Source organism: Balaenoptera acutorostrata, chromosome 2 (genome assembly GCF_949987535.1).
Source record: "Balaenoptera acutorostrata chromosome 2, mBalAcu1.1, whole genome shotgun sequence".
Taxonomy (NCBI): domain Eukaryota; kingdom Metazoa; phylum Chordata; class Mammalia; order Artiodactyla; family Balaenopteridae; genus Balaenoptera; species Balaenoptera acutorostrata.
The window spans coordinates 35508582-35533456 of record NC_080065.1 but is presented as its reverse complement, the minus strand read 5'-3'; the positions used below and the strand labels follow the sequence as shown (position 1 = coordinate 35533456).

Sequence of the window (24875 nt, the reverse complement as noted above, 5' to 3'; positions counted from 1 at the left end):
GTGGGATTTCTATTAGGTGCTTTGAAATTTAAAAATAGATCATCAACTACTATTGTTCAATGTATATATTCTGGGGGTCTGAGGCCCCCAGATTAGAAGTCACTGATCTCAAAGACCCCCTCCAATTATGAAATATTTTGATGTCTACTTTTTGATAGGGAGAGCCAGTATTTGCTCACGTGATGAATTTATTTTAATACTAGATAAAATTACATCATCCAAAAGTGGTTTTTGTTTGTTACATTTGGTAACAAATATACAAAATACACTGACATTATGTTTCCAGTAATTTTATCTTCTGATTGAGAATGGTATAAACTCAATACAATGTCAGTTTTTAAAATTCTAAATTATATCAAGGGAATCTTTCAGAGTTATGATTTATACACCAAGAAACAGACACGTCTATGAAAGATTTATGTAATAGACAATCATCTTAATATAAAAGAAATATCTGAAGTATTAATTTTAATATACTAAATATTATTTCTGTTATGGTTTTATGTGAGGAATTTTGTCGTGTGAGAAGAGCGGGAAATAAATAATACCTTCAGCAGATAACTTTGCCTCCTACTTATGGAGAAATCAAGGCCATCAGCCTTTCTGTCCTGTAACTTGATCCCAAATCTATGAGTCTTTGAGCCCATTTTTACCTCTTTTGATTTCCGCCTCAGCGGATGGGGTGGTACCTCCTGTTCAAGACCAAACCTTCCACCACGGGTGCCCTTGATACTTTGCCTCCTGTTTTGCGGTAGAAGTTGAGACAACCAAGTACAGTTCCCTTTAACTTCCTACAACGTTCAACCTTAACCCTATCCAGACACTATCCCAGAAAATAAGATGTCACTGCTTGGAGTCAAAGCCACAACCTGTTATCTCACGTCTTTCTACCTTCTCTGGAGTCTTCTTCCTCCACAATTAATTCATTCTCAACATTCCTCTTGCACCTCTTCCCCATCCCTCTTTCCCTCCTTCCCTTCCTCTCTTCTATCTTTAACATCTTCCATTCTGCAGATTCCCTCCTCTAGGCTTACAAACATACCGAAGTCTTTCCTATTTGAAAAACAGCAGGAAACCTTGCCTCGAATCCAAATACCTCTCTAACTACAGCCCACTTCTGTCTTCCTTTCCTCATCTCATTGTCTTAAAATAGTAGGGTATATGGAATTCCCTGGTGGTCCAGTGGTTAGGGCTCCCATGCTTCCACCGCAGGGGGCACAGGTTCAATCCCTGGTTGGGGAACTAAGATCCCTACATGCCGCCCGGCGTGGCCCCCCAAAAAAAAAAATGGTACGGTATATGTGGCAACGAGGAGAATGTGCCTCACAGACTTTCAACCACGGAGAGCTTAATTAACCAAAGGCCCCAGCTTCTACACTCTGAAATCCATCCCCACAGTTACGCCAATGCCACGTTTCCCACAGACTGCTCCTGTGTAGCCAGCAATTGAGCACGGCAGGCCTGTTCCTGAACGATACATAAGCTTCCAGCAGCCTGGTTAACCCTTCCTTACCCCACATAGCACTCTGAGATGCTTCTACCCAATCATCTCCCCCTCCTCCCTTCATGAGGTCAGACTTGCGTTGCTGCCTGATGGCTCCTCCAGCCTTCCCGGGCTCCCTCCCATTTCCTCTGACACATGTATTTGTGCCACCCTCCCCCACCCAGAAAATTACTACACTTTCACTCCATCTTGGTGTTTGCTTTCCAGAGGACCTGCACTGAACACAGTAGTGCTGGAGAGTTTGTAAAAATACACATCCTCCTCAAATCAACTGAATCAGAATCTCTGGGGAAGAAACTTTTCAATCATTATTTTTAATTGAAGTATAGTTGATTTATAATGTTGTGTTAGTTTCAGGTGTACAGCAAAGTGATTCGGTTATACATATATATAATCTATCTATTTTTCAGATTCTTTTCCCTTATAGGTTATTATAAAATATTGAGTATATTTCCTTGTGCTATACAGTAGATCCTTGCTGGTTTCAATCAATTTTTAATTAACTCTAAATATGAGTTTAATGCTTAGCCAGGTTTGGGAACCTCTGGCCTCTATTCACCCTCTGCCACATTCTCAAGTTATATTCAATCTTCAACTTGCTGCAGTCTGGTCTCTGCTACAATTACTCTCAAGTCCGCTCTATGTGGATATCCCACAAGTACCTCTAACTCACATGACTCAAAACTGAGCTCATTCTCTTCCCCCTTTCAGTTGATGATCCCTCTTGTAGATTCTATCTCAGTGACAAATGTATCATCCATTTGCCCAAGCTCAAAACCAGAAGTTTCTCTGCTTCTGCTCGTTCATTCTCAGTGTCCAATGACTCATCATTAAACAGAGGTCCCCAAAATACTCGGTCTTCCTTGTTTCATACTCCTATACTTTACATGGTATTTGAAGCCTTTTATTATATATTTGATAATGAAAGTATAAATGATGTCTGCAAAGAATGTGTTAATCCAGTAGGCTGCCACTGTAATTTTTCCTTAATTGCTGTTTCAAATGCCATAAGAGGTTGAGTAAATTGATGGCTGAGAAATGCCAATTCGATTTATCAACATGTGGATAATAGATGACCTTAGAAAGACTGAAGCAATCAAGACCAAGCTGACTGCAATGGTGCCCTGTGTTAGGAAGTAGATTCTGGGATAGAGTTTGGAGTATCTATTAGGGATCAACATCTGTGAAAGGAAGGGGAAGAAACATGACTGAGCAAAGAAAGCAGTTAAACTGGGATCCGAGCCCAACATCCTCAGCCAACCAGATGGGGGCCTTCGGAATAAACTCTACCCATCAGCTGTATCACCCTTCAGGCCAAAATGGTCAGTCTTTTTACCTCTACCTCACTCATCACCATACATGGGCCACCCTGGGAAGGGCATGACCTTGTGCAAGATGACACTGAGTCTGAGGCAGACCCTGAAGAAGCAGACAGTTTGAGGGAGTCTGCAGACCACATTCCCCTCAGCAGGTCAGCAAGTACTTCCTTGAAGGAGGTTAGCATCCCATGTCCACAAATGGACTGAGAGGTGAATGGAAGGTTAGAAAATTGAGACAGACATAATGGACACCTCTTTCCAGAAATTTTACTGTAAAAGTGAGGAAAATGATATAAGTAATAGCCAGATGGGAAAATGAAGTGAAGACAGGGCTTTATTATTTTGTTCTGGGGAATAGTTTGTTTGTTTCTAAGAAAGAAAAGACTTGAGCTTATTCAAAACCTGATGGGAAGGATCCAGTTGGGAGAAAAAGGTAAAAAGATGATAGAGGTAATGGACAAAGATCTAAGTTTCTTAAAAAGATGGAGGATTGGACAGAAATAGACTGCAAATTACAATTATTTTCCCTGGCAAATTATGTGTCATGACATCTTTAAAATGCTAAGCATTGTTCTGGACACATCATAAGGACTCAAATATTATCACATTATTATTATGACTAATTTTGAAATACATGCTGATGCTTGTCACAGTTATGCCACATACTTAAGGGTTTATTTTAGTGACTACGTATGTCATTTCTTCTGCCTCCTGCTTGAGATTATCAGCTAAGTTACATAACCTTGAATAATAATCTAAACTTTGCTAAGACTCAGGATCTTCATTTATAAAATATGAAAGTACGTACTTTACAACGCTGTGAAAATTAATTGAAACTATGTACTTAAGCATTTAGTACAGTGTCTGACCCATATTAACTGTTTTTTAAAGGTATCTAGATACACTGTTTTATCTTTTTTTAATATGTATTTATTTTATTTATTATTTATTTTCCTTTTTTTTTTTTTTGGCTGCGTCAGGTCTTAGTTGCGGCACATGTGGTCTTTGTTGAGGCATGCGGGATCTCTTCATCACGGCATGCAGCCTGCTCGGGCTTCTCTCTAGTTGTGGCGTGCGGGTTTTCTCTCTCTAGTTGTGGTGCGCAGACTCCAGAGTGTGTGGGCTCTGTAGTTTGTGGCACACATGCTCTCTAGTTGAGGTGCGTGAGCTCAATAGTTGTGGCGTGCGGGCTTAGTTGCCCCAAGGCATGTGGGATCTCAGTTCCCCAACCAGGGATCGAACCCGTGTCCCCTGCAATGGAAGGCGGATTCTTTACCACTGGACCACCAGGGAAGTCCCTGACCCATGTTAATTTTATCATTATCATCTTGCTTGCTTGTTTGCTATTATACGTTTTGAACATGTCAACTGAATGGAATCCTGTTGAGATGAGCATTATTCTAATGATGGCAAACTTGCTCTGACTCCCAGTTATTTACCAGATGATATTTGAGAGTAATATAGAAACACTTAAGATTAAACACAATAAACAAAAATAAAATAATAATAAATAAACCCAATGTCTGAGCCAGGTCCAGTTCCTGCCTCTGAGTTTCAGGTTACAGTGTGGACATCTTTTTTTATTTGACATTTCCTGCAACTGTTAGGGAGACAGTCATCCTGGTTTTCATAATAGAAACATCTGTTTTCTAATTCAGTGACAGTTTTCACCCTGTTTCATTGAGGAAAACATTAGGCTGTGTATATATTCTCCTAGAGTAGGCTGGGGCATAGTCACAATCTTCAGCTTTAACTGCAAATTTGGCAAAATAATGGATGTGCAACAGGCACCTCTCATCTCTGGGGGTTCATCTGCATGCAGCAATTCCTCTCTGTCTCCACAGCCTATTGAATTAGATGAGTTTTCCAAATGTCAAAAAGCTTGTTTAAACACCAACTTATGAATGGTTTTCCTACTGAAGTTTAGATAAAGATTCAGAGTTCTTGGCTGCAAGCAACAGAAATTAACTATTGCCTTTGCATAACTCACTCATGAATCCAAGTCCCTAGAGAGAGAGAACTCCACTGACTGTGGTTAAGTCATGTGCCTGCCCACATGGTGGGGGCAGGGAGGCTCCTAATGCTTTGGCTCCCAAGTGAAAGAAGGTCACCTAGAATTATCCTCTCAAGTAAGACTATACTCAAGATAATTTCCCAATACAAAAATCAGAGTGCTACCAAGAAAAGGGGACCTAACCTTGTCAGTAAAGCAGGCAAGGTATGTGTGTGTGTATATGTGTATATATATATACATATATATATATATTTATTTATATATATTTATATGAAAGACAAAGGTATATTTTGTTTATATATTAAACACATAGTATTATTTCTCTTCTACAAGAAACATATATATATATATATATATATATTCTCAGTTTTCTTGAAGAATTTGGTCTTCTATCTTTCCTTGCTCAGTTTTGATAGAGACATAGAGCAATGGTTCTGTCCTATAAGAAACACCATAGTGCCAACCTGATGATCACTGGAAACTGATACTCATCTTTGATGTGGGGACAATAGAGAATGGTGGGGACTGTGGCAAACAGTAGAATATAAACTCTGTCTACAGGAGTGAGTGGCTAATTATACTGGATATCTCCTACTTGGCCCTCCAGATCCCCCCTCCAATCCTTTCCACCCTGCTCTGTGCCCCTCAGGACTACATTTTATGGGCTGACTCAAGAGGATCCCTTGACTTATAGCTTCCGGTTTCATTCGGCCATTGAGGAGCACTACCAGACACAGACAGAGAGTGAGGTTTGGATATTTATTCCTCTGGCTTCCTCCCTGAGGCATTGTCATGAGCTGGCTGTGTCCTTCACCCAAGGTCACGGCTCTGTCAGACAGCCTTCTCCATTGTGCTGCCTCTCTGGTTCCATTGCTTCTCCCTCTCCTTCCTCTGAGGTTGCAGTCTCTCCCTGAGGTTACCGGTTCCAGGGTACTGCCCTTTACACTGTGGTTTCCCAGCACACTGTCCACACATGTGTAATCAATCCCTTTATTAAGCCTTCCTCAAATTCCCCAGTTTGAGTTTGCCATTTGTTTCCCACTTGGGCCCTACTGATATATGACTCAAATCTGATGGATCATGGGCCTGGTGTCGGTAGAGTCTCCAATTTTTCAAAAGAAGCGATATCAAGGTTTATATATATAATTCCTACTTTTTTTTTTTTTTTTTTTACTGCTGATTCAAGTTTTCTTGAAAGCACTATTCAGACCAAACAAGTTATCCTAATTATTATCCCAAATTTTTATGGGCCAGATTTGACCCATGGGGTCCATCCGTAACGTCAGCCATTTATGATGGGAAATAGGTGGAGCACAGGCCACTCTATAGCTATCCAACTTGCCAATAATGAGGAGCCTTTTTGTGTGAGTGGTGGACAAAATTTATTTAGTGTCTATAACAGCCAGATTCCATTTCTGTTAAGAGCACCAAATGCCACTGAGAGGTCTAATAGGAATACAATCATCAAAAAACTAATGCTGCTGCACACAAATTCCTTAGCATCTGATATATTACAAATGCCACGGCCTGGAACCAAATAGAAATCTAGAGTCAAATTGTGGTTTGGGACTTGCCCAACTGAGAATGATATTCAATGGCTAATATAAGCTATTTTCTTTATTTGTGACCAAGTTTTTATAAGCAAAGGAGAGCAAAGAAATACCTTCTATGTCTACCGATGTCAACCCTCTCATCTCAGTTCTTAGAAATAGATCTTTGAAATATGGTAATATTGTTCCAAAACTTTAAGTTGATGAAGGGTTTTATCCAGGCATGTAAACTCTCTCTTCCCTTTCAAATTCATGATTTAACAAACACATGTCATCAGCTACTGAAGCTTAACTCACCATCATTATCTCTAGCAGCACTATTGAAAGTAAGCCTTTTTTAAGTTAGGATGAAATTTAGGTTATTGTACTTTAACTAATATGACATGCTTGTCAGAGCTTCACCCTAAACAGTAGAAACTGTGTTAAGAAAAGCACTGAAATGCTGTTGCCAGCCACACACCTCAGGGGACCAAAGTTTTCTTTGGCTTTCTCATCTTTAATATGTATAGATGTAAAAGAGGTGTGCTAAGCTATGCTGGTTACTAACCTCCAAGATCTAAATAAACGTATAGGACTAGAAAACCAAAACCACAGAGTATTCAAGGACACGTAAAGGTTTTCTGTGCATTTGTCTAGAAGAGAAACAACACAAAAATCTCTCCTATTCCTGATACAGCTATAGAAGTAGACTTAGGAAGGTTTCTTAGGTTGGGTCCCCTAGAAACAGAACTTGAGATTGGAACTCTTGTGTGAAGGATTTGTTGAGGGGGAGCCTCCCAGGAGAAACCTGTAAGGAGTAAGGAAGCAAGACAGTGCAGGAAGAGAAGGTAGGCAAAGACATGGATCCCAGCCCAGGCTCAGTCGGATTCCAGAAGGAAGGTCTGGAGCAGGAATGGCTCCACTGAGTCATGCCACACTGAAGCCAGGTATCTGGGCTTGTATCCCCCCGTCAACAGTCATTGGCTACCAGAGGCTTCCTCCTCCTCCAGTCTCATTCTCCGATACATCTCTGGGCAACACTGCTCCTTTGAGCTGCGGGCAGTACCTTGGAGGGAGGTACAGCTGTGAGTTTTAGCAGCCATTTTCAAAAAAAATTTTTATTGAAGTATAGTTTACTTATAATGTTGTGTTAGTATCTTGTGTACAGCAAAGTGATTCAGTTTTATATATATATTTTTTTCCACTATGGTTTATTGTAGAATATTGAGTATAATTCCCTGTGCTATACAATAGGACCTTGTTGTTTATCTATTCTCTATATGATAGTTTGCATCTGCTAGTTCCAAACTCCCAATCCATCCCTCCCCCACCCCCTCTCCCCCTTGGTAAGCACAAGTCTGCTCTCTATATCTGTGAGTCTGTTTCTGTTTCATAGATAAGTTCATGTGTGTCATATTTTAGATTCCACATATAAGTGATATCTTAACGGTATTTGTCTTTCTCTTTCTGATTTACTTTGCTTTGTATGATAATCTCTAGGTTCATGCATGTAGCTGCAAATGGCATTATTTCCTTCTTTTCTATAGCAGCCACTTCTTATAGCAGCTGAGGGATGGATGCACCTGCCAGTAAAACTACCAGGAATAGATCAGAAGTCAATTTTCTGCAGAAATAGTAGTTCTCTCATCAAATAGGAAGGGGTATGAAAGTGTATATTTTATGAGCCAAACACTAAAGTGGGGCCTCCTCACACCCTGGTTTGTCAGGGTCCTGTCAGCATCCTGAATCATTTCAGGTGCAATATCACCTGTCACCAAATCTACACTGGGTCAGTAAGCTGAGAGGCAGTTAAAGGTGAATGTTCATTTTAAGCCTATTTATTATTATTCCATGTCTATTACTCATTTATCTGAATGGTAAAATCACCCAATCTCAGTATTTTAGTCAATTTTGTATATATGCTGCATTGTCATCATCATCGTCACCATCCATTAGCATTCACTGAATGAAAGCTTACTACGTGCTAGACGCTGTACTGAGTGCTATGAGCCTTGTCCCATTTAAACCTAACATCAACCCTATCAAATCCAGCTCATTTAATTGTAAAGAAACGAGGCTTAAGATGATACATGCTTTGCCCAAGTTACATGGCCAATGGGGCTTACACTTCGCACTCAAGACCTTATTACTGTGATAACCTGCTTTCTGTGTGTATCTGATACACACTTCTCCCTATGCTTCCTGAATAATAAAAAAGGAAAGAAAAAGAAAAACATGAAAATTATCACTAGGACACAAAGGAGTCAGAAACTAGGAAAATTGTTGGTTCTTTTTTATTATGTTACAGATGACAAACAGAAATGTTAGTGTTGAATAAGGTAACAGAGCCCAGTTTCAAGAGAAAGACTTACAAGACTGAAATATAAATGTAATTAATATTAGGTAAACTTGGAGAATATGAGATGTAAAGTCTATGATAACTTCAGAAAAAAACGATAACATATAGTGAATGACTCTTTAACAAACATACCAAAATTTACACATTCAGCGTAGTATTTATTCCCTTCAAAGTAGTCAGTTGTAGGTATCTATACGTGTTTCAATTCTTTGTGGGAGATTAAGATTTGTTATTATGCCCCAAAGGAGGAATTTCACTTCAAATTTGCCTTTAGAACTTAGAAATAATTATTTTTAATATCTTTGTTATTGAAAGATAATAAACGTTTACGCTTAGAAAGTGGATTTGATTTTCGCAAATAGGCTAAAACCATTTAAACTTCATCTAGGGTATAAAGTGGGTAAACAATAAACCAGTAGGGCAAGCCTTTTTTGTACAATTAAGCTATGACTATAAGTTAATGGCAGTTTCTTGTTCATCATAAATTGCCTCTAACCTTTTTTAGTATCTAAAGATAAATTTCATTGAATATTTTAAATTTGTTTACAATGAAGATATAACAGTTTTCCATCTCTCCCTCAGCCACCTTTTAAAAATAAATTTTATCATTAAATAAAATATTATAAATACATATAAAGCTTCCTGTGTGCTTCATCCTAATTACATTCTATTCCTTCCTTCCCTCCTTCTCAGAGAAAACCAGTGCCTGATTTTGGTGTTCGACATTCCCATGCATTTCTTTATACTTTCATTACATATGTATATATCTCTCAAAATTTATCAAGTACTATTTTTTATTTGTTAAAATTTGGTATAACTAGTATCATACTGTATTTACCTATCTACAACCTACTTTTGTCACCCCTCATTAGGTTGGAAAAGGTATATCATACTTCGAATGAATAAACCACAGATATTTCTATTTTTATACTGAAGTCCATGTTAGATTGTTCCCAGTTTTTGCCATCATAAATAATGCTGCTGTAGACATTCATGTCAGAGTTTCTGTGGGCACACATATGAGGGTTCTCTAGGGCATTATGCCCAGGAGTGGAACTGTTAAATGGTAGGATGGGGCATCTTCCACATGAATAGATATCGCCAAGTGGTTTTCTGTGCCTTCTTTTAGAAACTCTTAGCTTTACCAGTTCATGAAGATAATCTATATTTTCTTCTAAAGTTTTAAAGTTTTGCTTTTCACTTTTAATTCTCTGAACCCACCTGGGGATGTGGATCTCCCCCCCACCCAGATAAGCTCTTCCTCCAGCCCACTTATTGACTAGCTCAACCCTCCCCATTAATATGCAAGACCAACTCTCCATCATATGCCAAGGTCCCATTTATATCTGTTGTGAGACTCATTTCCAGGACTTCACAACCGTGTTTATTTCCACTATATTCATGCTGAGCTTTGCTTGCTATTTGACTGGATAATTTCAAAACTCTGAGCACTTCTTACAAAAAATTTAAAGAATTCAATAGCATCAATACATTAGTAAAAGAGAAGCTATGATAATTTTTAAAATCTCCATTATGGCAGTAAATTAAAAGAATTAATTATCATTTGTAGGAATACTATAGGAAAAAATTAATAGAAGTAAAAAACACAAATTAGAAATATACAAAGGTCAGAAAAGTTAATGCAGAATATTAGTCACAATTTGTGAAAACCTAAAGTAGCAAAATATTCTTTAAAAACCCAACTATTAATATTTCTCTGATTTCATGTTGACAAAGTAACCTCAGTTTCCAGGGTATATCTGAAAAGAAGGTACTATAGGAGAATAGAAATAGATGCTTCAGTCCCTCGAAGTTATTCTACTTAACAAATTGCTTTCTTATACAAAAGATTCTTATGAGTATCTGTTATAGAGTGATCTTCAAGAAAATTCTAAAATAGCATCTGAAAATCACTGGCACCAAACATATAATGATTTTTCCTTCTTTTGAAAAAATGGAATCTCGCAGACCGTGACCTTTGATTTTAAAATTGGCTGAGCCATGTCCCAGGGCTCCTCTCCTGATTGACAAGTAGTATGTCTGCCCTGAAAGTGAATGAAAACTTAAGCAAACCACCTTTTTGAAGCTCTTTTCTAAGGAATCCTACTTACTTCCTCTTCTGTGCTTGCTTTTTCTGATAAGTATCCTTGCAGGAAAATCAAGTTTTAACAGCATTCATCAGGAAAGAAATCCGCCTAAACTAACAATAATTACAGAAGTGTCTTGGACTCTCCCTGTGATGACCAGCAAGTTGATTTCTTCATTTATTTCTATTATTTTTTTTGTTTTGTATTGTGACTATTTTATTAAGTACATATGCATTTATAATTTTAAATCTTCCTTATAGCTGAGCCTCTTTTCACTCTGTTTGGACATTTTTGATCACTAATTATGCTTTTTGACCTAGTCTATTTTCTCTCATATTAATACAACCACCAGCTTTTTTTCATTTTCTGAACAATTTTAAACTTTTAATTTTAAACTTTTAAAAAATGTTAGTGGATCTCCAGCAAACAGCATAGAGTTGAATTTTTAAAATTAGTTTAATAATCTCTGACTTTTAACTGGTCAATTTACAATTAATTACAAATAAAGCATTACATTCATGTACACGTAATTAGATGTGTTTTTTAATCTTGCATTGTACTCTCTATCTGTCAGGCTTCCTTGTTATTTGTCTTATGCTCCTTTGTAATCCTTCTTGCCTTTTTTGGAGACTGATTTATTTCTTCCTTTGCTATTTTTCTTAGTTCATTCCCCATAACCCCATACCACTCATGTGTAAGCTCTGTAGTCTGTTGCTCTTCTTTTAGTGGTTATCATTGCATTTTTTTCTGCATACTTCACAAACTCTAAAGTTGATTAATTACTTAACCTCTCCCTCAGAAGAATATAAGAGTTTTTGGACCGATTAATTCAGATCACCACTCCTACATAACAAGCTATTATTGTCCAGCTATTTATTTCTTTCCTTTTTAATCCCTAATATTAAAATATTCTCAAATGCAGACTGTTTTTGTTTAAATTTGTTTACATGATTTACTAATTTCTTTCCTTATCATTCTTTCGTATATCTTAGACAATCCTTCCAAAACCATTTTATTCTTCTTGAAATGTATGTAATGAAAGGTCCTATGGTCAAGTCTTTTGGTGGTGAACGCTCCCATTGTTTATCTAGAATTGTCTTTGATTTTCCATATTCTTTAAAGATAGTTTCTTTTTTTAAAAAGTACAGACATTTTGGCTGACAGTCATATTTGTTTACCATTTTAAAGATAATTTTCCTCTGTCCTCTGACATCTATTACTTCTGCTGAGGATTCCTGTAGGTTATCTGGCTTCCTTCTGCAACTGCCTTTAAGATCTCTTTGTCTTCGATGTTCTGTACTTTCACTATGTAGTGTCTAGGTGTGGATTTCATTTTATTTATACTGATTACCATACTTTATCCCTCCCATATTTGTTATTTTGTATCCCTTAGAAATCCTGGAAGATGTAAACCATTATCTCTTCAAATATTGAATCTTCTTTATTCTCTCAATTCTTTCTTTCTGGGAATCCTATTAAAGTATGTTAGAACTTATACTATACTCCATATATTTTCTACCCCTTGGAATAATTTTTAGTTCCATTTTTTAATTAAGGTATAAATTTATACAGGTAAATTCAATCTTTTTAATATATAGTCCTGTAAGTTTAACAAACACATGCAGTCACATAACCACCACTATGAATAAAAAATAGAACCATTCCATCACTCCTAAAAATTTCTCTGTGCCATGTTGTAGTGAACTCCTCTTCCAAACTCCAGATCCTGGCAACTACTGATCTCTTTTCTAGTTTTGCCTTTTTCAGAATGTCATATAAATAAAATCACACAATATATAGTATTTTAAGTCTGGATTTTTCAATTTAATTCTTAAATTAAATTTTTAATTCAGTGAAGTTGTAGGATACAAAATCAATATACAAAAATCACAGCATTTCTATAACACTGACAATGAACTATGTATTGGAACGAGAAATTAACAAAAAAAAAATCAATAGCATCAAAAATGATAAAATACTTAGGAATAAGTTTAACCAAGTAGGTGGAAGATCTGTACACTAAATCTATAAAGCACTGATGAAATAAATTGAAGAATACACAAATAAATGGAAAGATATTCCATGTTCATGGAATGGAAGGATTAATATTGTTAAAGTGTCCATACTACCCAAAGTGATCTGCAGATTCAATGCAATCCCTATCAACATTCCAATGGCATTTTTCACAGAAATTGAAAAAAAATCCCAAATTTAATAACGAGCCACAAAAGACCCCAAACAGTAAAAGTAACTTTGAGAAAGAAGAACAAAGCTGGAGACATTACACTTACTTATTTCAAACTATATTACAAAGCTGTAGTTATCAAAAGAGTATAGTATTGGCATAAAAACAAATGCATAGATCAATGGAACAGAATTGAGAGCCCAGAAATAAACCTATGCATATATGAGGAAAGGATAGTCTCTTCAATAAGTGGTATTGGGGAAACTGGATATCTACTTGTAAAAGAATGAAACTGGACCCAATTTACACCATACACAAAAATCAACTCAAAAGGGACTTAAGACTTGAACATAAGACCTGAAATCATAAAACTTCTAGAAGAAAACATATGGGGTAAGTTCCTTAACATTGATCTTGGCAATGAGTTTTTGGATTGGATGACTAAAAGCAAAGGCGACAAAATAAAATAAAATTAAAAAATCAGTTAGGACTACATCAGACTAAAAAGCTTCTGCCCAGCAAAGGAAACCATCAATAAGATGAAAAGGCAACATACGGAATGGGAGAAAATATTTGCAAACCACATATCCAATAAGCAGCTAATATCCAAAATATACAAGGAATTCATACAATTCAATAGCAAAGAAATAAATAACCCAATTAATAAATGGGCAAAAGACCTGAATAGACATTTTTCCCAAGAAGACATACAAGTGGCCAAAAAGTACATGAAAAGATGCTGAGCAACACTAATCACCAGGGAAATGCAAATCAAAACCACAATGAAATCACCTCACACTTGTCAGGATTATATTATCAAAAAGACAAGAGATATAAAATGCTGGTGAGAATATGGAGAAAAAGGGAAGCTTGCACACTTCAGATGGGAATGTAAACTGGTACAGTCACTATGGAAAACAGTATGGAAGTTCTCTGAGAAATTAAAACTAGGACTACTATGTGATCCAGCAATTCCACTTCTGGGTATACATCCAAAGGAGACAAAATCATTATCTTGAAGAGATATCTATATTCTTACGTTCATTGCAACATTATTCACAATAGTCAAAGTATGGAAACAATCTAAGTGTTGGTCAACAGTTGAAAGGGTAAAGAAGATGTGAGACATATATACATCATATATAATATATATAATGGAATATTATTCATCCTTACAAAAAAAGGAAATCCTGCTGTTTGCAATATGGGTAAAACTGGAGGGCATAATGCTAAGTGAAATAAGCCAGACAGAGAGAGACAAATACTGTATTATTTCACTTATATTTGGAATCTGAAAAACTGAACTTATAAAATCAGAGAGCAGTTTAGTGGTTGCCAGGGGCTGGGGATAGGGGAAATAAAGAGAAGTTGGTAAAAGGGTACAAACTTTAAGTTATAAGAGGAATAAGTTCTGAGGATCAAATGTATAACATGACTATAGTTGATAATGCTGTATTGTATAATTGAAATTTGCTAAGAGAGTAGACTTAAGTATTCTCAACAATAACAAAAAAGGTAAAATATATGAAGTGAGAAATGTGTTAATTAACTCAATGGTAGGAATCCTTTTATTTGTTAATTGTACATTAATTTAAAAAAGAAAATATTTTCTCAAAGTCTATAATTTGTCTTTTTATTCTCTTAAAATTGTTTTTCTAAGAGCAGAAGCTCTTCTTTTTCATGAAATCCAATCTATCAGTTTTTTCTCATAATGACCATGCTTCTGGTATCATATCTGAGAAATCTTTGCCTCACCAAAGATTACAAAGATTTTCTCCTGTTTTCTTCTAGAAGTTTTGTAGTTTTAGATTTTATACTTAGGTCTATGATCCATTTTGAATTAACTTTTATATAGAGTGTGAAATATAGATCAAAGTTATTATTTTGTATGTGGATATCCAATTTATTCAACACCATTTGTTGAAAAGTCTATCCTTTCTACATTGAATTATCTTTGCAACTTTGTAAAAAATTAATTGAAGATACAGATATAGCTATATCTGAGCTCTTTATTTCTGTTCATTTAATTTATATATCTATCCTTCTCTATAAAATTACCGTCTTGGGAATTCCCTGGTGGTCCAGTGGTTAGGTCTTGGCGCTCTCACTGCCAGGGGCCCAGGTTCAGTCCTTGGATGGGGAACTAGGATCCCACAAACTATGTAGCACTGCAAAAAAAAAAAAAAAAATTATGCTGTCTTCACTGTAGCTTTATAGTAAATCTTGAAATTAGATAGTATGGGCCCTCCAACTTTGTTCTTCAGTATTGTTTTGGCTATTCTGTGTTTTTTGCCTTTCCTTATAAACTTTAGAGTCATTTTGTTAATACCTACAAATTAGCTTCTTGAATAAGCTTTGGTATTTTGTATCTTTCAAGGAATCGGTTCATTTCATCTAAGTTGTCAAATTTATTGGCATCAAGTTGTTAATATTCCCTTTGTATTCTTTTAATATCTGTAGGTTCTACAGTAATGTCTTATCTTTCACTTTTGATATTTGTGATTTGCAGCTTCTCTCTTTTTTCTTGACCAGTCTGGCTAGAAGTTTATCATCTGTTCATTTCAAAGAAACAGCTTTTGATTTCGTTGTTTTTCTCTGTTTTCCTGTTCTCATTGATTTCTGCACTTAACTTTTTTATTGCCTTCTGCTTGCTTTGAGTTTAATTTGCTGTTCTTTTTCTAGTTTTTTAAGGTAGTAGCTTAAACAACTGATTTGAAACCTTTCTTCTTTTAATTTAAGTATTTAATACTATGAATTTCCCTGCTTTAGCTCCATGCAAAAATTTTGGTATGTTTTCATTTTTATTTAATTCAAAATACATTTTAATTTACCTTTTGACTATTCTATAAGTTATTTAGAAGTATGCTGTTTTTTGCTTAATTTCTAAATATTTAGAATTTTTCTAAACCTTTTTGTGCTATTGATTTCTAGTTTAACTGTAATATGGTCCAAGAACATGTTTCATATGATTTCAATTTTTCAGATTTGTTAAAATTTGTTTTATGGCCCAGACTGTGGTCTATCTTGTACTATTCTGTTTGCATTGAACGGAATGTGTATTCTGCTGTTGTCGAGTGCATTGTTCTATAAATATAAATCAGGTAAAGTGGTTGATAGTATTGTTCAGGTCTTCTATACCTTCTCTGATTTTCTATTTATTTGTTCTCTTGATTACTGAGGAAGGAGAGTTGGAGTCTTTGACAGTACCTGTGTATTTATCTCTTTTTCCTTGCAGTTCTTTTGGCTTTTGCATCTGTTTTTCTCTATCCTTATGTCAGCACTACACTGTCCTAATTACTGTCTGTTTGTAGTAAGTTTTGAGGTCAGGAAGTGTATAATTTACTTACTTTTAATATAGTAACTGATATGGAAGGGCAGAAATCTCTCATGTAGCTATTTATATAATATACATTCTTAACTAATCACTGTATACTTTGAACAAATATTGCACCATTTCATATATACTATAAGAACGTTATAACAGTCCAGTTTTGTCATACATTTTACTTCTATAATTTAAACCCACAATACATTGTTGTTGCCCTTGCTTTAAATGAGAAATTATCTTTTAAATGCATCTTTTAAATTTACCTATATATTAACCATTTTTGTATGCATTCTTTGTCCCTTCATGTAGATCTGAATTTCCATCTGGTATTATTTCTCTTAAGTGTGAAGAACTTCCTTTAGCATTTATTGTAGAACACATCCGTTCATGAAAAATTCTTCCAAAGTTTTGAAAATCTGAAAATGTCTTTATTTTTCTTGGATTTTTGAAAACTGATTTTACTAGATATAGAATTCTAGATTGTGGTCATTTCTTTCCTTTTTCACTTTAAAGATGTCATTTAATTGATATCTTACATTCTTTCTGACTGGCTTACATTCTTTTTCACTAGAAGTCATCAGTAATTCTTATTGTTGCTGCTTGTAGTTAATTTGCATTTTGTTCTCGTCTCTGTTTTTAAAATTTTTCTCTTGGGAATTCCCTGGTGGTCCAGTGGTTAGGACTCTGCTCTTTCACTGCCAAGGGTGTGGGTTCAATCCGTGGTCAGGGAACTAAGGTCCTGCAAGCTATGTGGCACAGCTAAAGATTTTTCTCTTTATCTTTGATTTTTGGAAATTTGACTATGATATACCTGGGAATGGTTTTCTTTGTGTTTATCTTGCTTGTGATTCTTTCCACTTCTTTGATCTGTGTTTTGATGGTTTTCATCAAATTTGGAACACTTCAGCCATTATTTCTTCATACATTTTTCTCTGTCCCAATCTCTCTCTACTTCTCTTGGGACTCCAATTACTGTTTCAGGCAGCTTTTTTTTTTTTTTTTTTTTTTTAATATGGATCACAGAGGCTTGCTCTTCCTTCCTTCTTTCCTTCCTTCCTTCCTTCCTTCCTTCCTTTCTTTCTTTCTTTCTTTCTTTTTCTTCTCTAGTCATTCTATTGGTCTGTCTTCAAATTCCTTTCTTTTTTAGTGTCCAATATGTCATCATCTAATGGAGTTTTACAATTTTAATATTGTATTTTTCATTTCTAGAATTTTCACTTGGTTCTTTAATCTTTAATCTTCACTTTAATCTTTCTTTCCTCTATTCAGTGAGACTACTGTTCTCTATTTGGTTTCCACAGCTTTGTGTTTTATTTTGAAAGGTGTCCTCAGGCAAAAAGCCAGAGAGAATGTTGAGTTCACCCTATTTGTTTCTTATATCTCAAGGTCATGGTCCACACTATCTATTGTCCAATGCCTAAAAACGGTCGTTCATATATTTTGTCTGGATCAATAGTTGTTTATTGTGGGAAAGTAAATCCAATACCTATTCTCCATCATGGATGGAATCAGAAATTGTTCATTAAAAAATAATTTCCTATCTATTTATCTATCTATCTATCAAGATATCTTTTTATATTCTGCTTCTGATCATGATATCTGAAGTCCATGGGCTATAATTCTGCTGATTTTTATTTCTATTGATTCTTACTCATGGTGACTTTTTCCTATGAGTTTAATGATCTTTGACCATGAACTTTTATTTGTTTGATCTTAAATGTGAAGAGCCTAGGAGTTATGTAGTGGGTATTTGTCTCCAGAAAGGATTTGTAATTGCTACTTCTGGAAGCCAGGGGGCACTACCAACCTGGGTCCACTTCGGTCCACTTCTAGGATACTGGGTTTAACGCAGAAGTGTCATGTTCTGCTTTTCTACCTTCTGGTAGTGGCTTAACCTTCAAAGCCCAGGTATACTATTGGCATTTGCCCTCTAGATAGCTGGGCTTTTCCAGTTTTCCATTTGTTCAGTGTTGTTCTAATTTTAGTACAGTGTTAGGTTTTTGGTTTTTGGTGGAGATTTTTTTTAGCCAAAAAAACAAAAAAAGAAAAGAAAGAATAAATTAAGCTATTGATATTTATTATACAGATTAACAATCAAGCTGTCATTTGATTAGCAGGTTATATTGGCATGAGTCATGTAAGGTATCCTGAGGGAAAACTGGGGGTTCTGCAACTCAGGAGAGCTCACAACACTTGCCTAGGAAGTCTTTTCACTTGGGCATATGTCCATATATCACATCCAGATAATTGGATTTAAGAAGTATATTTTAAACTATCTTTAACAAAGTGGATACATGGTTTATAAAGAATCTTGCAAAGGAACTATGTGTATGTAACACAAAGAATGAAAGCACAAGCACAAGATTTTAAAATATGGAAGATCAGATATTCTTACTCCTGATATTAGCACTTTATCAACATCTTTACAAGGAAAAAGCAATGATAATGTAATCAGATGTCACAATGTCAGCCAACATTTAAAAAAATTGAAACTATTAAGATTATGTGAAATATGAATTTATGCACATTATCCTTTAATATTATTTAACTCTAAGTGTATACTGTTCCTTAGGATGTTAGCTAATGATAGTATAAAGCTATTTGATTAGCAAAATATTTAAAAATATTATGCAGATAATTGAAGATATTATGAAAATAATTGTTTCCTGTAATGTTAGAAGCCATGCAGTATTGAATTCATTAATTTGCAAAAAGACCCTTCTTTTTATCAACAAAGAGGTCCGTACCAGTGGGGAATATAGTGGCATTTCCTGCTATGGTAAAAAAAAAATAGCTTAAAAAACACACAAAGAAAACAACTTGTTGACAAAACTAAAATGCAGTCCCATTGATCAACCAAAACAGAAAAAGGAAAAGAAAAAGCAAACAAACTGAAGATTTGAAGAAAAAGGTACTTGAACAAATAGGCATTATGGAAGCTTTTCAGTGCAGTTGGATGGAAGCATAGATGTTTCTACACATCTCAGTTTATGGTGTTTGCTAAATTATGTTCAGTGGTAAAATACACCAATAACTACTCTTTTTCTGCACGACCAACGTAAAGATGTATCAAAGAATATATATTCTTATCAGTAAACAACTTCCTTAATAAAAACAATGTTTTATGAAAAAAATCAACAAAGCAGTTGTTATAAATGATAATTTAAAAGGGATTCACAGAAGAATAGAAAAATGCAGTTTAGTTTTCACACACTTTGAAATGAGGAGTGACTATGAAAATCTTTTGTACCATTCAGATGTTTGATATTTATTTAGTGTCAAACTGTTTTTCATGATGACTGATGATTTCCAGTAGCACTGTATCTTAACAGAAATTTTTAAAAAATATTAAATCTAAACTTTCCCTTCAAGGTAAACATGATAACAATAGCTAAGAAAGTTATTAATTTTCAGAGAAATTTGTGCTAGGAAGAGAGCATTTAGATAACAGGCATTTGGAAACACTTCCATAATTTTGTGGGGTTTTTTTGAAAACAAAAATATAAATGTGTCATCTACATAAAGTTTTATATCCACACTTAAAAATCATGGAAACAGAGTTTCTAACATGCTTAGAATCTTTCAGATTAAGAGTTTCAAAACCATTTTGAGATCATTTGCTAAACATTTCTAAATGTTATGCCTTCCAGTTTGCTATGAAAATGAATTGACATTAGGGAAGATGGACATTTAGTAACCAAATTACATTAAAAATTTTTTTTGAATGGGTGGAGTTTGGATGAATTTGAAAAATGAGTGTTATGATTTAGAAACTGCAGCCAACAGAGTAATTCTTCCACTTTTAACTTTGTATTTTGTGATTCCAGCCACTAAAACTCAATATCCAAATAAACTCTTCTTAGAATTAGACTTTTGAATTGCTGTACCACAAAGATTTTAACAACAGATTTTTAAAATAATGAAGTATATTCAGCTCCTTTGCTTTTATTTTTGCCACTAGTAAAGCAACATAAAAATTACTTTGAACCATTTTAATTTCATCTTTATATTTTATATTTTAGTAAATAAGAAAGTTAATACACATGTATTGGAGTATGTGCACAAATGCACTTTTTAAATGATTTGTTTATACATAAACAAATTTTGATAGGTCCACTGCTTAACAAATTATTATAATCAAATGTTTATAATTGTGGTTTAGGATAGCCAACAAAATTTCTCAAAGACAGTTTTCCTTAAAAAAATTTTTCACAAGTAAAAATTTGTTTTAGAACTATTAAAATGAGAAAAAAGAAAGATAAAATCACTCAAAATTCTACCAACCAGAGATAATCACTGTTGAAATTTTAGTGCATACCCTTCCAGATTTTATGAATTTATGCATCTTCTTTCACAAACATATGCTTATACTTCATTTAAAGCTGTTTTCATTGAGGGCCTTTATATCTTACAGAATTTTTAAAAATTAAATTTACATGAGATTTTGGGACAGAGATAAAATTTAAAGGAACAATACTAAGAGGCAACTTTGTGCTGTGACCAAGGCTGAATCTTCATAATTAACCCTGTGTAGGATTATAATATCTGTTTAATTTAGTCTATTGCCTGTCATTTTAATGGCCTTTATCTAGATGTTAAATGTGTGGTTTAACTAAGAAGAGAAATTACCAAAAAATAGACTGACCAAATGTTGTGGTTTTTGACTTGCTTTATCTTCGTATGGCCTATGTAATAAGGCAGATAGATAAAGGGAACTAGGATTTTGGCAAGGCTTTGTTTCTCTTCAGTGTTATCACTGTATCTGAAACATATAATTTGGTGTATAAACTAGAATTATTAACTGTATGTAATTGGATAGGGAATAGAACCCAGAGTGACTATCAATGAAGTCATTGTATCTTCCAAAACAAGCAGTTATCTTTTAGAGGTGTGGTCCTGGACCTAATCTCATATAACACTTTTTATCAATGACTAATACTATGAGAAAAAACAGTCATTCACACAGTAAATGAAACCTAATTGGGAAATGAAAACTAAGAAGAGGAAGTCACTTTCTCAATGACCAGATTAGAACCAAAATGACCTGGAAAATTGGAGAAGTAGTAAGAAGTAAACGAAATGAGTAAGACAGAGGGGTGGGATAAAATAAACAGGGAAGAAAAACAAGTTTCAAAAAGAGGAATGGCTAGCTATTGGCAAGTTTAGAAAATAACTTAGAGATTTTAACAACAAGCTGACTAAGATCGATAATGTAGTGTTATGGTTTAAAAAGCAAACATAACATTGTAAAATGTGTTCCTTACTAAAATTTACCAAAACTCCTGCTTCCTAGTTGAATGTCTTTTGCAAACACTAAGAACATGTTCTTTTTACCAGAAATGCTATTCACCTTAAGAACAAACATGGAGATCTCAGCCGGTCAAATGACTGGGATAGTAACAGAGGAAAAAACTAGTTTCACTGTAAGATGTAAGTCTTGGAGAAAGATGATTTTTTTTTCTCCTGAAAGAGATGGAGTAATTGAATAATGATCTTTAAATAGGAGCATATAGTTATAAAGATGAAAGACTATTAGATTCAGGCTCTCATGTACCCTAAGTAATTTAAAAGTGGATCAGTTGTACTCAGTTTTCATGAAGACTGAAAAAGAAAATGAAGTTAAATTGTACTGGGAAAGGGTTAATTCAGGATAGGAATTTCAGGAATAGGGTAAAAGGGGTTGGTTGAAAATTGAAACCATTCTAAGAATCTGGTAGAATTTTCATTGACAGATTTTCTACTTTTCTAAAATGGTGAAATGTGATACATGAAGAGGTGAAATACAAAAATTTAATGTCCTATCCAGACCTCAAGTTTTGTGATTTTTGCCTTAGGCTGTAACTGCTTGGTAATGTCAGAGGACATTTTTAAAAAGCACTCTAATTGTGTTGCCTCCTTGAATCTAAGAGCAGTGTCAGCAGCAGATACTGATTGCAGCTCTCCTAAGAAAATGACCTGGAATATACAGAGAATAGTATCCTAAGGAAGCAGTGTTCCTCTTTTATTTTCTTGATGATGCTACCCTATGCTGCTTTTATTTTTCTCGTTAAAGTTTTTACTTATTTTACAATTGATATGTATTAATTATAGGACATTTAAAAAGTACAGACAAACAAGAACAAAAACCGTATGTGTAATTCCACAATTTAAGGAGGAAAAACAAGTTAACAACATTTTGATGTACATCTCAGATTTTTCTCTCCATACATAGACATGTAAGATATTTTATAAAGTATACTTTTAATTTGTTATGTATTTTAAGTGTTTATAAAAAAGGGAACTTTGTAATTTCTTGCTTGATTTAATATCATGAACAGTATTTCCTATAAACTAGACCTGCATCGTCATTTTTAATGGCTGCAATAATTTGCATAATCCCTACTTTGGTTATTTGTTTCCAATTGTTCCCTGTTTTTAACGACTGCAATTGATATCTCCAAATAGCTTTTTTTTTAAAAAAAAAAACACAGCAAAAAGAGCATTGAAACAAAGAAGGAATCCAGGGCATTTACTCAGCTACCTCATTATTTATTGAACACATATTTATGCTGGGCACTGCATTAACTGGTAGCTGGGATAAGACAGGTTAAGGTAAGATCTCCACTGTTAATTAACTTCCAGTCTCATGGAATATAGAAAGACAAGTGTTGAGGAACAGGAAGCGACAAAACGCTCACCCCTCTCTTCAAAATTAATCTAGTTTAAGAGAAAGTTGCTGGGTCAGGGGCCAGGTGTATATATATTGATTAAAGTCTCTACACTTAATACTTGTTAGGTTCATCTATAAAAAATATTAATCCACAACATCCACATTGCCCATTGTTTCAGGAGCTACACAGAGGGGAAAACCCAGACAGAGCCTTTAGCCGCTTCTCCCCTTTCCAGGCAGAGAGGAAACCCTCTCCTCGGGCCTCCAGGCGCCCGCGCGTGCGCGGGAGCAATCCCACCCACCGCCAGGGACCACCACCCGGCACTCCCGACTTTTCATCCATTTCTCGGGTCCTACGCCAAGCGGTCAAAAGCAAAACTTCCACCCGACTACCTCCAGTTAGAGAAGCCAGCCTGGCTGAGTGTGGCTTTGAAGATCAAGTGCAAGGCTGCTTAGCACGGTGGTCAGAGTGAGGTTGGAAAACAAACTTCGTTACGTGTTAACTTGGTTGGAGCAAAGCGACTCTAGGCAGGATTTAGTTACGTTACAACTGCGCAGTGTTTTGTATTGTTTTTTTCGTTGTTGTTTTAATAAAATCGTTTTAATTGACGAACAAGGAAGGAGGGCTGTCTATCTCAGGGCTTGAAAACAATCATGCAGGATGGTTTCAGCAGGTGGCCAGCCTGGCGCATGAAGGCCTCCTCCCACTTCGTGTCGATTTTGACTACGGTTTCCGCGGCGGCTGGAGGAGAAGCATCCTCCACGCTGCAAACTCGCATCAATGGGATTCCCCTCGTGGGAAATGCCCCCTCCTGGCGGACGTGCTCCCGGAGGGCCGAGCGCGTCGCCGCGCCCTCCGCCTCCGGGACGGGCGGGGGCGCGCGCGCGCGCTCCGCAGGCTCTATCAAGATCCCGACTTGGCATCGCGCTCTCTCCGCGCCCCGGGCTAAGCCGGCACCACCCGCCGCCCGCCGCCAGCCGCCGCGGGGGGCGGGCGCGGCGCGAGGGGAGGGGAAGGGGTTCTCGCGCGATTGGGCGAGGTTTCCGGTGTTGTGACTGAAACCCGTCAATATGGCGGCGGTCGGCCGCGGCCGCTCGCTGAAGAACCTCCGAATACGAGGTAAGTCCGCTGCGGCCCTCACCCCTCGCCGCCGGGCAACCGCCACCCCTGGCACTTGCCTCCCCCTGGTCATGGGCGGGGGGAACGAGCCGGGGCGCTGGCCGGAGCCAGGGCTGCCTCCGCTGGCCTGGGAGCGAATCCTAATTGGGGCTATGTGTCTGTTTCGCGCAGGGCGGAATGACAGCGGCGAGGAGAACGTCCCGCTGGATCTGACCCGAGGTAACGCGGGGCGCCGCGGGCGCCGGCGAGGGCATCCTAGTGGGGAGGAGCCGGGGGCTCGGGGCCGTGAGCAGGGGCCGGCCCCGCACGGGACCCGCGGGGGTGCGGGAGGCAGAGCCCGAGCCCCGCCTGCCGGCCCGCGGGAGCCGAGCCGGGGGCAGTCTCCCCGGACCCATCCCCCTTCCCGGTGCCCGCTTTCCTCGCTCCGAGCCCTTCTCCGGGCCACTGGGTGCTGCGGGGAGCAGCGAGCGGGACTCGGCGGAGTCGCCGACCCTCTGGGTTCTCTAGACCCGCGGGGGAGCGTTGTCCTCCTGTCCCGGAGCTTGAGCAGCTGAATCCCAGGGGCGGCCGGAGGGAGCTAGAGGCTGTTACTTAGGTTGCCGGAGGACGTCTGAGGGAAGAGCGACCACATCCTGCCCTCCCCGTCCCCCAGCGCCGAAGCCGGACCTGCTCGGTCCTTGCTCACTGCGTGACTGTTTTTCTCTTTGCCCACTGCCCTGGGGGACCCGCAGCATTGATAACTCGGTAGTGAAACCTGGAGCCCGTGATTTCTGCGAAGTGT

At 36.8% G+C, this 24875-nt stretch overlaps 1 protein-coding gene across 4 annotated transcripts in view; it reads left to right on the top strand.

Moving 5' to 3' along the window:
- Positions 1-24875, top strand: part of RICTOR (RPTOR independent companion of MTOR complex 2) — a 144874-nt gene that overhangs the window by 2298 nt on the left and 117701 nt on the right. For 3 of the 4 annotated variants that reach the window (XM_028169037.2, XM_007192178.2, XM_028169034.2), the window contains exons 1-2: positions 24008-24094; positions 24266-24313. The exons of the other annotated variant lie outside the window; for it this stretch is intronic. In XM_028169037.2, the coding sequence (XP_028024838.1) occupies positions 24046-24094; positions 24266-24313 (97 nt within the window). In that variant the 5' untranslated portion in view covers positions 24008-24045. Of the gene's footprint in view, positions 1-24007; positions 24095-24265; positions 24314-24875 lie in introns of those variants that run through there. 4 annotated transcript variants of the gene reach the window in all.